The 12,958-nt window shown below is 40.1% G+C and overlaps 1 protein-coding gene across 2 annotated transcripts; it reads right to left on the reverse strand.

Moving 5' to 3' along the window:
* Positions 1–645: 645 nt before the first annotated feature.
* Positions 646–12,953, reverse strand: myo5c (myosin VC). 2 transcript variants are annotated; one of them, XM_023283466.3, is made up of 41 exons: positions 12,229–12,953; positions 11,615–11,741; positions 11,179–11,289; positions 10,909–11,080; positions 10,667–10,811; positions 10,434–10,590; positions 10,147–10,290; positions 9,981–10,062; positions 9,749–9,856; positions 8,926–9,032; positions 8,572–8,837; positions 8,400–8,481; positions 8,164–8,304; positions 7,221–7,343; positions 7,021–7,104; positions 6,766–6,897; positions 6,553–6,650; positions 6,361–6,447; positions 6,154–6,265; positions 5,854–6,065; positions 5,588–5,753; positions 5,332–5,478; positions 5,092–5,256; positions 4,885–4,978; positions 4,739–4,802; positions 4,351–4,625; positions 4,201–4,264; positions 4,040–4,120; positions 3,733–3,913; positions 3,554–3,647; positions 3,382–3,445; positions 3,126–3,294; positions 2,952–3,036; positions 2,771–2,869; positions 2,470–2,624; positions 2,194–2,283; positions 1,950–2,100; positions 1,581–1,866; positions 1,336–1,510; positions 1,167–1,247; positions 646–1,083 (listed from the first exon to the last, which is right to left on the reverse strand). In XM_023283466.3, the coding sequence occupies exons 2-41, from the start codon at positions 11,639–11,641 to the stop codon at positions 931–933; spliced, it is 5,229 nt and encodes a 1,742-aa protein (XP_023139234.2). In that variant the 5' UTR covers positions 11,642–11,741; positions 12,229–12,953; the 3' UTR covers positions 646–930. The 2 variants fall into 2 exon arrangements, with proteins under 2 accessions (XP_023139234.2, XP_054865003.1); XM_055009028.1 differs by having other exon boundaries at positions 11,615–12,949.
* Between the last annotated feature and the right edge of the window lie 5 nt (positions 12,954–12,958).

The following is a 12,958-nucleotide window of genomic DNA, read 5'->3' on the forward strand; positions in this document are numbered from 1 at the left end:
AGGTTATATAAGTAATTATGCCTTGCTTGAATTTTCTTTTCAGCTATTTATTAATCAATCTGTACAGATTCTCAGTCATCCAGGTCATTGAAGCTGTGTACATAAGATCCTGCATAAATAAACTCACTACTGTTAATTTATTCCACTACTCATTTTCACATTTTAGCAGGGCTGTAAAGACACCAAGGTTACATCGTCTGGAGCAATTCAGGGAATCTAGCATTATTTTTGCAAACTAGACCAACCAAAAATACACCTGGCAAAGGTTTAATGACCTCATAATTCATTATTGTAGGGAAACCGTATTTAAATTTGGCTATTCTTGACTAAGTGAAATAAAACAACAACAACAAAGGACTCACTTTCTTCTGGGCAGCAACTAACCATATTCATACCTATCAAAAAACATCTTTTTTAGTAAAAATTGAAAATAATGTCCATCGTGAATTTTAAGAGTCCGAGGTAGTGTTCAAAAGTCTGGTTTCGTCTGAACAACAGCTACAAATCCAGTAATATGCAGGTTAGAGTGGTGTGAAAACAGAGAAAGGCAGTAAAGGCTCCTACTGCAGAAGCTGAAATCTAATAGTGCTTGGAGGTACTGATTGGAAAATGAAGCAATTAACAGATCATCAAATTAAATGCAGATTAACTGACATAAAAAGTGTATTTGATTTATTGACCTATCACTTCAACTCTATTAAAAAAACACATTTAAAAGAATAAAACATAAAACAGGATTTTTCTTCATTTGATATTTAGCCAGAATTCTGCGATGCAAAGACCTCAGTCTTTGTTAAATTCTGGCCATTGTTCTGCTTTTCTGTGCTGGACGTGTTTTATTTAAAGTAGAATAAATACAGTCAGAAGCAGCCACATTCAAATGGGCTATGACTCAGTCCTGAGGAGTGAAAGGTCAAAGGCAGCTCCGTGTCAGATCCTGTTTAGGAAGTCGAGATGAAGGCTGTTTGGAACCTGCAGCAGCTCCAGAGCTTGTGAGGATGAGCAGAAGGGAAACATGACCTGGAAATGATAATCTGTGTCCAGCATCAGCTGTGTGGAGCCTTCATGGTCCTGCAGTAACCCCTGCAGTGAAGAACAGATTGGTGTTTTTTCCCCACAATGTTCTGTAGTTTTATAAAGACGTCATAAAAATCAGTGGAGCTCACCTGAACTTTGCGCACAAACGATGATGTCACCCTTTTCTCAAAATCATCAATGGGTGTGTATGAATTCAAAATCTTGACAATCTGCAAATTTAAACATGGGTTTTGATTTTACTGTGATGCAAGAGTTTCTAACATCAAAATGCACATTATCCATCAGTGAATAAAATACCTGAACAGGGTTGAGTTCAGTGCATTTTTCAGCAATGTCTTTGGCGTCATCGTCGGTGGACTTGTTGACCTGCAGCAGCCAAGCAGCCTGAGACAGAGGCCTCAAAGTATCGATGGCGTTGGAGCTTTGAAGCTCCTTCTCTTTCAGCCACTCCTCTAGATAACTGATGTTGCATCTAAAAGAACAGGGCAGCTGTAAAACGGAACTATTTGCTTTTTATTTAAATGTCACTAAAGCAAACAGACCTGATCTGCATTCCCTTCCTGCAGGAGCACATGTCTTTGCGCAGCATGATGTTGTTCAGGGTGGTGGCTCCTATCAAGAAGAACAGCTGTTTGATAGCCTGTCTGACGAGGCCCTGGTCCATGCCGTGGTGGTTCATGGTGGAGTGGAAGACAGTGAGCTGCTGCAGGATGGAGGAGATGGTGTAGGTCTCTGAGTCCTCATAAACACTGCTGGAACGTTTCCTGAAGCCCGTCGGCTTCATGCTAGAAATCCCCTGTAAGCTCTCATGCTCCAACATACCGGGTACTGTTGAAGAAAATACAGATGCATGTTTGGACTACTTAGAAAAAGCACGATAATGATTGATGATGAATAATTCTGTACAATACCAATGGCAGGAGTGAGAGCTTTCTCCATAGTGGTGATAAACTGATGATAGATGTGGATGGCCAGATCGCTGAGAATCTGTCTGTGTTCGGACAAATCGAAATTCTTCAAGCAGTTCTTTATCTGGCGAGGAGTACTTTGTTTCAGGAACTCCTTCGGTGAAAAGGATGGAAAATAAAAGAAGGTCAAATATGTAACTTTATCATCAGACAGAAGCTATGACAGAGGAATACAGTAAATCCACACCTCCTCCCCGCTGTACTGCTTCAGACAGTTGAGCAGCTGGTATGTGTTTGAGAGCCAGAAGGACAGCAACTCAAAGTCTTTGTGGTAACTCTGAAACATAAAAATGTCAGTTGTATTCTAAGACCAACAATATCATAAAGTCAGATTACCAAAGTAAACTAAGCTGCTGCCAAAGATGAGCTACATAGTCCTACACATACTCATGAATTATACCTTTTTATTATATTTATGATCTATAGTAGAGATAATGGCTAATAGACTGAGAATCAGCCTCACCATGATGACCTTTTTGATACCACCAATGATTGCATTCATCAGAGACTTGAGTTTCATTTCGTCGTTCAGGTAGTCAGCATGGCGGACACACATGAAGAGGATGTAAGCTGGCAGGCCGGGGATCATGTTCACCACCACACCTTTTGGCTTCAGGTCTGTAGACAAATATGAGTTTATCCATTTAGTGTGTTATTATTTTATATGTTTAGGACTCAGGTTATATGGGTGCTAGGAGAGCGCCTGATATACTCAACATAGATTATTCTAATGTGATCACAGACACAGTAAAAGGGAAGAATACCCAGAACGATGTTCTGAATGAGCCTGGGTTCATCCTCTCTCTTGTACTCCAACATGCCAAGGTAATCTTTAGGAATGGCAGATGGAGACGCTTGTTTTGCTGTGTGAGAAACAACAAATGTGATAAATATGGTGAAATTATATTTGACATTCTGTGTGTGCTATACAAACCGCAGTGCTACCTTTCTGTGATGTTTCAAGGCTTTTTATTTGATTCTGGAGTTTTTTTATTAATCTGTTTTTCTGGTCCAGCAGCTCTTCAAAGTCCTGTGATAAAGAAGAATTTGTTATTGTCTTTCATATGGACAAGATATGAATTTATACACTCATACTACAACCTTTATATGTGCACATACCATGTTTTCAGCAGTTAACCGTGAAGTCTCATGTCTCAGTTTCATCTTGACTTCATTCTCCATCAGCTGCTGCCTCTTCAAGTGTTCATTCTCCTCCTCCAGCTCCTCCACTCTGCTGTCTAGCTCCCTTTTTGCCTCCTCCAGCTCTTCAGCTTTCTCCTCAAAGTGCCTAAAAAGCGTAAAAATCAGGATGACTCAGAAATTACTGTTGCTCCTTCAATCAAGAAACAGACTTCATTGTATTTGAGGAATTTACCTGCGTTGTGTGCTCTCTTCTGTTATCCTCCTGTGAAGAGTGTTGGTGATCTCTTTGTCTTTTTCTTTTGGATGACATGAAGAAAAAAGCAACAGAACAAGTAAAATACCAATGTGCAAATGACCTTCATGGTGAGATTGTCTGACAAAAAAAGAGAAATCCTCTGATATACCTGCCAGTTCTCTGTTCTGCTCCTCTACAAGGCCTTCAAGCTCTTGCTTTTGTCTCTGAAGCTCTGAAACTTGTAGTTTCAGCTCCGGTATAATCTGTGGATCAGATCAAAGCTCAGATCACAGGTTCTGCACTTCGATCCCAACAATGAAATACACAATGAGGAATGCATTAACCCACTGAGTTTTCACTGCTGAGCCTGGATACTTCTTGGTGAATATTTTCATTCACGTTACTTTTCTCCTGGAACAGGTTCTGCAGTTTGCTGTTCTCATTTTGAAGATGGTCCACTTTCAATGTCAAACCCTCCACTTGGGTGTCATATCTTTCCTTCTGTTCCCTCTGGTGATTCTCCAGAACCCTGACAACAAACGTGAAACCATGTTTATCACATTCAAGTGTACCCAGGTTCGTCACATCGTTGCAGAATTAGACACAGTTGATTCTAAGTGATTGGACTGCATGAGTTAACAGTAAAATTGTAGACCTGGTAGCTTTCTGCAGGCTTTCAAAGACTACCAGAAAATCCTCAGCTTCATAAATCGTCTCAGAGTCATCAGGAGTGAGCCTTTGGAGAAACAATGCGTGAGATTAAACGCTTAAAGGAGATCTAAAGAGTAAAGTGAACACTTGAAGCAGTTGGATTACCCCAAAAGAACCTCCTCTTCAACAACACCACCGAGAAGCTGTTTTGTAATCTCGCTCATTTTAGCTGCAGAAAAATATTCAGAGATTATCACGAAAATATTTATGCATATATAAAGGGCTCACTTGAATAGAATAAAAGGAAAATTGTACTTTTTGCTTGTTCCGACTGTTGTTTCATCTTTCGGTCCATGTTATTCTTCTGATTCTGCAGGTTGTTCAGGTCTCTGCGTAGTTCAGGAATGGCCTTGACGTGCTTGGTGAGCTGAATGACTTGTTCCTGCAGGTCAGCGTTCAGCTGCTCCCCCTCCTCTATCTTTCTCTGCAGACTGACTCTCTCCTCTTTCAGTCTCTTTATCTCCTCTTTCAGAGTTTTCACCTCATTCTCATGGTCCTGTCTCTGAATATCAATGTTGTTCTCAGCAATCCTGCCAAGAAACAGCTCATTAACTGACTGAATAAACTGACCAGGGTGTGAAAAAGTAGCTTTGACTAAAAAAAAAAATCTTTACAATGCTGATTTTGCATTTTAATAACTTACTTTCTAAGCCTTGCTTCATTTTCTTTCTCTTCCGAAAGATTCCTTTTCACTTCATCGAACCTCTCTGTAAGATTGTAAAGTCAGTTGAGAAGTACAAATCAACATCCATTCAAAATAGTATATATAGGCCTCCTGACTTTTACTACCTTTGGCCTCTTTGGTGGAAACTTCAAACTTTTTCTCCAAGTTCTGCTTTTCAAGATTTAGTGCATCTATCTCCTTTTGAAACTGTGAAATGGTCTATAGCGAGAAAAAAAAAGTGTTCTTTGAGACAGCTCAAACAGACGGCTTCATTTAGAAGCAAAAATGTTCACAAACTGTATAAAACTTTGGGCATTAACTTCAATACTGACCAGACTAGCATCTTCTTTTGCTTTCTTCTCTCTAGCCTCCAGAGATGCCTTCTGGTTGCTTGATTTTTCCAGCTTTGCCTCCAGACCCTGAAGTCTATCCACAGTTTGAGAATGAGAGTTGGCCAAGCTCGTCAGTCTTTCCATCAGTCCACGATTCTCTTTGTTCTGTCAGGATACAGGGATTTATTTATATCTTCTACATAAAACCCACAGCTTAAACAACTCTGGAGGCTCCGTTACCTGCTCTTCAACCTTCTTTCTGAGCTGCTGCACCCTGTAGGAGAGCTGAACGTTAAGCACCAGCCGACGCATGGTTTGAAATCGCCGTCGTGCCAGCCATGCTCTGGCATACTTCTGGAGAACCAGAGCTTTGTGCTCCTTCAGCATCTGTTGGGTATAAAAGACAGAACTTTATAGAAAGTGGTTGCATATTTTATTTAGTAATAAAACACAATAAATGACACAAATGATGAATTAGGAGTGTTTAGTTACAGACCTTCTTGTACCGTTTACGGGCCATCCATCCTCGTGTGAAGGCCTGAATGGTGATGGAAGCCAGACGGACCACATGGTAGACCTGCCTCACACGGTAGCCTCTCCAGTATCTCTGGATCACCACTGCCGCCCAGCCCTGCTTCAGCGTTGTAGCACTCACTGTTTTACTGTAGGTTTGCAAACAAAACAAGCAGGTGTTCATTTTAAAATCTTAACTTTAGAACACGCAGGACAACAAAACTGCACTCTGCGTGAAATGGCTCTCACCGGATCGTCCTCTTTCCACGGATGTACTGCTGGAGGATGATGGCTGCTTGTCTCACGGCCAGATACCTCCTCCTCTGACTCCATCCGCGGACATGTTTCTGGATGGTTACGCAGGCTCCTCGCAGTCGGTCCAGACGCAGCTTCTCCAGATAAGCCACCTGACCAGCTCGGAAGAAGATCTTTGTCCGACCAAACTTGTACTGGTTGGAGTCCTGGAGATGAACACAAGAGACCAACATGACAAAAGAATGCCGCACACAGTAATGTCAATATTAGGAGGTGCCATATAATACAGCTAACCTGAATCAACCGCTGCAGCACGTTCTTGCAGGTTTGTTTCTTGTCATTAAGGTCTGCCTCCAGATGTGACATCAAGATACTGTATCTGCTGTAAAACTCAATGTATGTCCACCTGCAAACAAAAATCATGTTAGCCAGTAAAATATGAACATTTATAGAGATGAGAATATTGGAAGTTGGCTAATTATATGTATACATCAAAGTTACCTGGATGGATAGCTCTGTGCACTGATACGAATAGTTTCAAGGACTCCACAAGCTCGCAGCTGCTGTACAACCCTCCCAGAGTCATATCTAAAAACACAAGTAAACACTCACTTGAACCAAAAGCAGGCATGTGCAAAATGCTTTGGTGGCCAAAGAGTGAAATATGTGAACCAAAGACTAATTTGTACTCACTCAAATGGGAGTTTTTCATCATTAGGCTTAATGCAGCGCACATAGTGAGGGGTGGTCGCATTCAGCGTTTCCATCAGCAAGGAGAGGGAGCTGTGAAACTATGTCCAGCCACAGAGGGATTGAGTAAAAGGTCAAAAATACAAACTGAAAACTGCATTTTAAATTTTAGTTCAGTATACAGCAAGCACAGAGAGACGGGGTAAACATTTTCACCTTATCTCCCACAGAAGTTCTCAGCTGTTTATTGGCTGGTTTCACTGAAGGCCTGGCGGGTCTCACTTTAACAGTCTTACTGGTCGCAGTGTTTCGCTCCTCCTCTTGGAAAAAGTTGGCCAGAAACGGAAACTGATAACAGTTGCAAAGAGGAAAAATGTGTTAAGGTGAGAAAAGCAAACCTACAGCGACTAGCTTTCATAGTAGGGAAACTTTGCTTTCTTTTGTAACATATAACACGACCTTTTTGATTACCTCACTGCCTCTCATCAAGTCCACCAGTTCTTCATAGAGAGCATCTCGGTTCTTTTCAAGGAAACCTCTGCACTGATACTCTACCTGGTGAGGAAAAAGTTTTAGAAATCTGAAAACATCAACAGTAGATATAATTTTGATACTAGTGATGTCAGAATCTTTGTGCTACATTATGCAGACAGCAGATCATTGGACTCTACCTTGTCAGCAAAGTGCTGAATCACAAACGCCTCATTTGATAACCTTGGCTTCTCAAACAGAGGATTGGTATCTAGGTAGTTGTACAGCTTCTGCAGCCAGCTCTGATCAGTGCCTTGTGGGAACTGTGAAGCAAAAAGACATTTATTAAACACCAACAACGGAAAATAAAAAATACTGAAATGCACAGCTGTGGATGCCAGAATGCTACCGTAAAATTACAGTAAAACATTTTCTACATTTACAGTGAAGAAATGTATTGATATTGTTGATTTTAGGGTTTAAAAAATGCGCTTCATACCATATTTTACTGTGAAATTTTTTTTAACCTTTAAAAATTTGAAAATTTACATGAAAATACAATATAAAATAAAGTTTGTGTAACTGATTATAAATATTACAGCATTTTTCCATTATCAGCACAACAGTTAGTGCATTTAACATTAAATATATATATAAAAATTGTGGTTAAAGCTGTCATAAATATTAAAGCATATGTCCATTATTAACACAAAAGTACATTAATTTGACGGGTAACAAACTGTATTTTTTACATGTAATAAATGCAGAAATTGCCATGTTATGTGTTATAAATATTGCAGTATGTTTCCATTATCAGCACAACAATATGTACACTTAACTGGGAAAAACTGCTTTCTTTTTGAGAATTAAATGCAAAAATTACAGTATTGTTATACACATTGTGGCATCTTTCCATTTAAAACTGCAGGAGTCAGAAAATGTATTTTTTCCAAGAGAAAAAAAGTCTAAAAAAAAAAAAAACACACTTTACTCCTGATTAACCTATTTACGGTGATTCAGTGTTATATAAACTGCATCAAACTGTTTTAGAGTTGACAGATTTTTACCGTCACGGTTTGACAGTTTTTCACTGTAAAATGTACAAATATTTTTTACAGTGTGGCCAAATTCATCAAATCTTACTAAGCATTCTTCATCAAGCAAGTCAAGGATCCCCATCTTTGCTTCAATCAAATCAATGACAGGCTGATTGTCATAGAAGTCTATCAACGTCCATGGAATATCCTCCTTCATGTACTCCTCTTGCTCCAGTTTGAACACATGCTGAAAGTTAGAGACACAACAGAATGACCCTATGAGCTCACGAAGTGGTGTTTGCTGTGACTGTGGTAATGATTGTGGGTGATGTCGCTGTGTACCAGATTAAACTGCTGCTGAAGCTTCTCATTGGCGTAGTTGATACAAAACTGTTCAAAGCTGTTGATGTCAAACGTTTCAAAGCTGAGGACAACAAAACACACATTAAAGCGGCAGCAAAAGAAACCTGCATATATCAAACAGAAGAAGAGAAAAATGTTGTATTTGCGTTACCCGTAAATGTCCAGAACGCCAATAAAAGCATGTTGCTTTCCTGGAACCTGCAGCGCCGCATTTATCCTGTTAATGATGCAGTCAAACAGATGGGCATAGATCTGCTTAGCCAGAGCATCTCTGGCATTTACCGCCCGCTCCCTGGGCACCGGCTTCACAACCGTCTCTGCCACCAGAACGATCCTCCGATGGCACAGCCAACGCACCAAACCGTCTGCACTCACACCCAGCAGCTCACAGAAGACTGCCAGGTGTGGATCGCCGGGCTGAAAGATATACAAATCAAGTTTTGTATTTAACCTGGTTAATGTTTTAAGATCTGCTGTGCACAAAAACTATGAAAGAAGTACTCACAGGGACTGATGATCTATCATCTCCTGAGCTTCTGATCTCCACATTCCCTAAATGCAGAATGGCTGCCAGGACTCTGAACACATCTAACTGAAAGGCTTCCTTCAGTCCTGGATAAGTAGAGAAAAGTGAAAGCAAAAGCTACAGTAAAAGAAACAGAAAATAAAATAAAAGTGTCCAAATTGACTCAAGGATTTGTCATAAATTACTTTAAAATTGTCCGAACTTGCTAGAAATGCGTCCAAAATGACAGAAACTTTGTTCAAAATGGCAATTTGATCACTATTGAGGTTTTTTTTTTTTTGTCATTTTGTACAAGTTTTAGTCTATTCTTGAGTCTCTGCTCATCAGTTGTAGAAAGATGTTTCCCCATGATGAATGTATCATCCAACAACTTGCTACCCTGCTCACTGCTTCTGAGCCACGCTGCATTTATTTTATTCATCCAGCAGGTTTGATTTTCCTCTCAGTCTCTCGTCGTCTCAGTTTCATGTCTTTTTGTCATTTTGTCTCATTTGTGTTGTTCTATTTCTCATTTTTTGGTTGTTTTGTTTCTTGTTTTTGTCATTTTGTCTTCCTCTTATGTCATTTTGCATCTTATTTTTGTTGTTTGGGGTCTTATTTGTGTCATTTTGTGTCTCTTTGTGGTGGTTTTGTCTCCACATTCTATCAATATTTAACTGTTTCCCACTCTGCTCATCATCTGTAGAAAGATGTTTCACCATGCCGAATGCATCCGACAACAACTTGCTCCTCTGTTCACTGCCTCATCATGCCGAATCTACCCCATTGATCCAGTAGGTTGAACAGTTAAAGCATCCTTTACCCAGCAGTGAGAAGGTGCGTCGAGTCTCTTCCATGTCCTTCTTGTCGTCTACGCCTTCAATAGTTGTGTCACCGCCCATGCAGGTGTATCTGAACTTATCCGCAGTCACTGCAGATGAAAGAACACTTTTCTGAGTGACTGCAGTTGTATGTTCTAAGTGATTAATTATAGAATAAACTACAGAATAAATGCAACTGTAGTGAAGCAGCAGCAGCTCTGTATCAATGCTCACACAGTCTTAGGTTCTTGAACTCTGGCAGGTTTGCACTGGAGCACATCTGGTAGAATATGTGATAATTACGCTCGTTGTCTGCCTGAAAATAAATCACAACTACGGGTCAGATATAAGAAAACCCCCTACAAACAGCAATTAAAAGAATGCTCATCTCACACACTACCTGAAAAACAACTCTGGACTTCTCTAACAGGTAAGTTCTCATGTTCGCTCCGATGATCCGGTACCTCCTGTCGAAGCTGATCTCAGTGTATTTCCCAAAACGGCTGCTGTTGTCGTTCCTGGTGGTCTTTGCATTTCCTATTGCCTGAGAAAACCAAGAACCCATTTGACTTATTCAGCTCCAATTTTCAGAATGGCATTAGCCATCTGTGTAAATGTGACAGCCTCTTTGTTAAACATGTATGTGTTTCATTGTGATTAGGGTCCCTGGTGTAGTAAAAATCATACCTCTGTTATTGGATTGGATGCCAGGACTTTGTCTTCAACTCGAGTCTGACTTCCAGATTTGCTCACTACAGCAAAGTACCTCATCGCATATCGAGCAGACACCGTCTTACCAGCTCCAGATTCACCACTGACAATGATCGACTGATTCTTGTGATTTCTAAGAGAAATAAAGGGATGTAACACAGCTATAGCAACACTGTACTTTCTGTTTCGCTGTGTGAGGTTTTATCTACCTGGCCATCTGTTTGTAAGCCTCCTCTGCCACTGCAAATATATGAGGGTCCATGTCTCCCATGTTCTGGCCTGAGTAGGCATGAATGATTGCATCTCCATAGACAGGGAGCTGTTTGTAGGGATTTACAGCCACCAGTATAATACCTGGAAATGAGGAAACAGCACAGCCTGAGCCAAAAGTACAAACTGCTAACAGTGACTTGGATATAGTCAGACAATTAAAGGCTTCTTGCCGCTGTACCACAGTAGGTATAGATGATTCTGGACTCCACAAATCGCACTTTGAGGTTGTGCAGAACTGCAGGTTCGTGCAGGTAGCTGAGAGCTGTGAGGTCATTCTCCCCCACCAAGATGTCCGGGTTTCGAAGAGGAGGCAGCTGTGGTTTAGACGGATCAACTGGGAAACGGTACTCCTGTCCAGAAACAGATAATCATTTTTAAAAAGCTGGTGATTCCACCACCATAAACCATTACAGTTACATGTAAAGGCAGTATCGGTCACTGCACTTACGGTGCCATCTTCAAGCAGCAGGTCAAGAACATTGTCTCCAGAATGGAAGTCTCTCAGAATCTCTGCTGATTTCCACACATGTTCTGCATCTGGTATCCAAACTCTGTTGTACTGAGGAAATCGAATTTGTAGGTGACACTTTAGTAATTGTTTCACTTACATATTAATGTTATGGTTGTTTAAGAAACTATTAAACCCAATAAATGTAAGACTGTCCTTTCATTCATAAATTTTAATTCTTCTTTTTATTAAAATGCATAAATTTGAAGCGTCTTAAAGAAACATTTCAACCTTATGGTTCAGTGTTTAGACTTTACATTCCTTTGCATCCCGCCTGTCCTACGACAAAGTTTCCATATGTCTCTGTAACTCTTCAATACTCCAAACAGTGTGGAAATATCTCTTAACTGCAATGAAAAGTGACTTTTTCTCTTACCTGTGTGTAAAGCTCCAACACAGCCATGTTTGTGCATTATTCCCGTGTCTTCTTCTGTCTGTACATTTGTTTATCACCTGCTTGTACTTTCCAGGTTACCAACGAATTTCCTCCCTGCTCCTGTAAACTATGCCACAATCAAGTGAGACACAATCACATTAAGCTTCCGTCATTACCTTCAAAATAGTAGTCCCACTGAAATTATGCAAAATGTAACTTCCTTTGAAACACCTAAACTGAGGTTTCATTACACACAATATGCTTTCCGTGTTACCAAAGTAAGTGCTTGCTCCTGTACTTTGCAAATTTAAGCGTTTCCATCTCACAATTTGTGCTTTAAAGGGTTTGTAAATTTACTTCATTGTTTTATGATGTTACTGTGTATTATTGGGATATTATCATGACATGGAAGGAATGAGAAAGAAAAAAATATTTTGTGATGCATATACCTGTTTTTTTTTCAACATTTCTTTAAGTTTTGCTTTTTTTCCCTGGATTCAACTTCAAAATCTGGAACCATATGGGGGATCGTGACTAACTTGGTGCCTTATTGTGAAAGTCCCTTCAGGTATGTCTCGTGTTATCTCGTCTCTTTCCCCCCACTTGCCTCTCACCTGCTGCGGACTTTGGCTGACTGTGACTCCGCCCTCCCGTCTTGTGACAGCGGCTTGACAGAGTGGGTGTGCTCGTTTAATCAAGGATTCTCCCAACAAAAGAAACCGGATACAAACCTCGGTCACCTCACCATATGTGAGCACTAATACTTTAGTAAAAAACATTTAAAAAGGGGTAAGTAGTTCACCACCTTACACCAGTCTGAACCACAACGGCAGCCAACCTGCAAGACTAAGAAAACAGTGAGAAGGCGAGAGTTCATTACTCTCTTACAAAGACACACATGGACACTTCCCCTGTGGGCACAAGGAATTTTAAGGCAACAGGTTAATCATTTATGCATTTATGTGTCAAACACCATCAGTCCAGAACATGTACATTTCGAAATCAGAAGGAGGCTGTTTTTAAGTTTTCTGAATCAACTTCTCCTTCACACAGATGTGCAGAGCCTTCTTTTGTTTCATGGATGACATCTACTGTTAAATACAGCTTAAAACCTATTAAAAAGAGAACAGAAAGAGAGCCAATGTAAAGACAGAACAGCAGTATTAAAACTAGTAGAGCTGCAGCTAACAAGTGCTATTATTGTCGATTAACCTGTCGATCATTATCTCCATTAATTAGAATTAGAAAACTGAAAACTCTTGATCAGTGTTTCCCAAAGATGAGGTTTAACTTCTTCAACTATCTTTTTCTTTTTTCACTTTATATTCAAGGTTTACCGTCTTA

This window comes from Amphiprion ocellaris, chromosome 3 (genome assembly GCF_022539595.1).
Source record: "Amphiprion ocellaris isolate individual 3 ecotype Okinawa chromosome 3, ASM2253959v1, whole genome shotgun sequence".
NCBI lineage: Eukaryota > Metazoa > Chordata > Actinopteri > Pomacentridae > Amphiprion > Amphiprion ocellaris.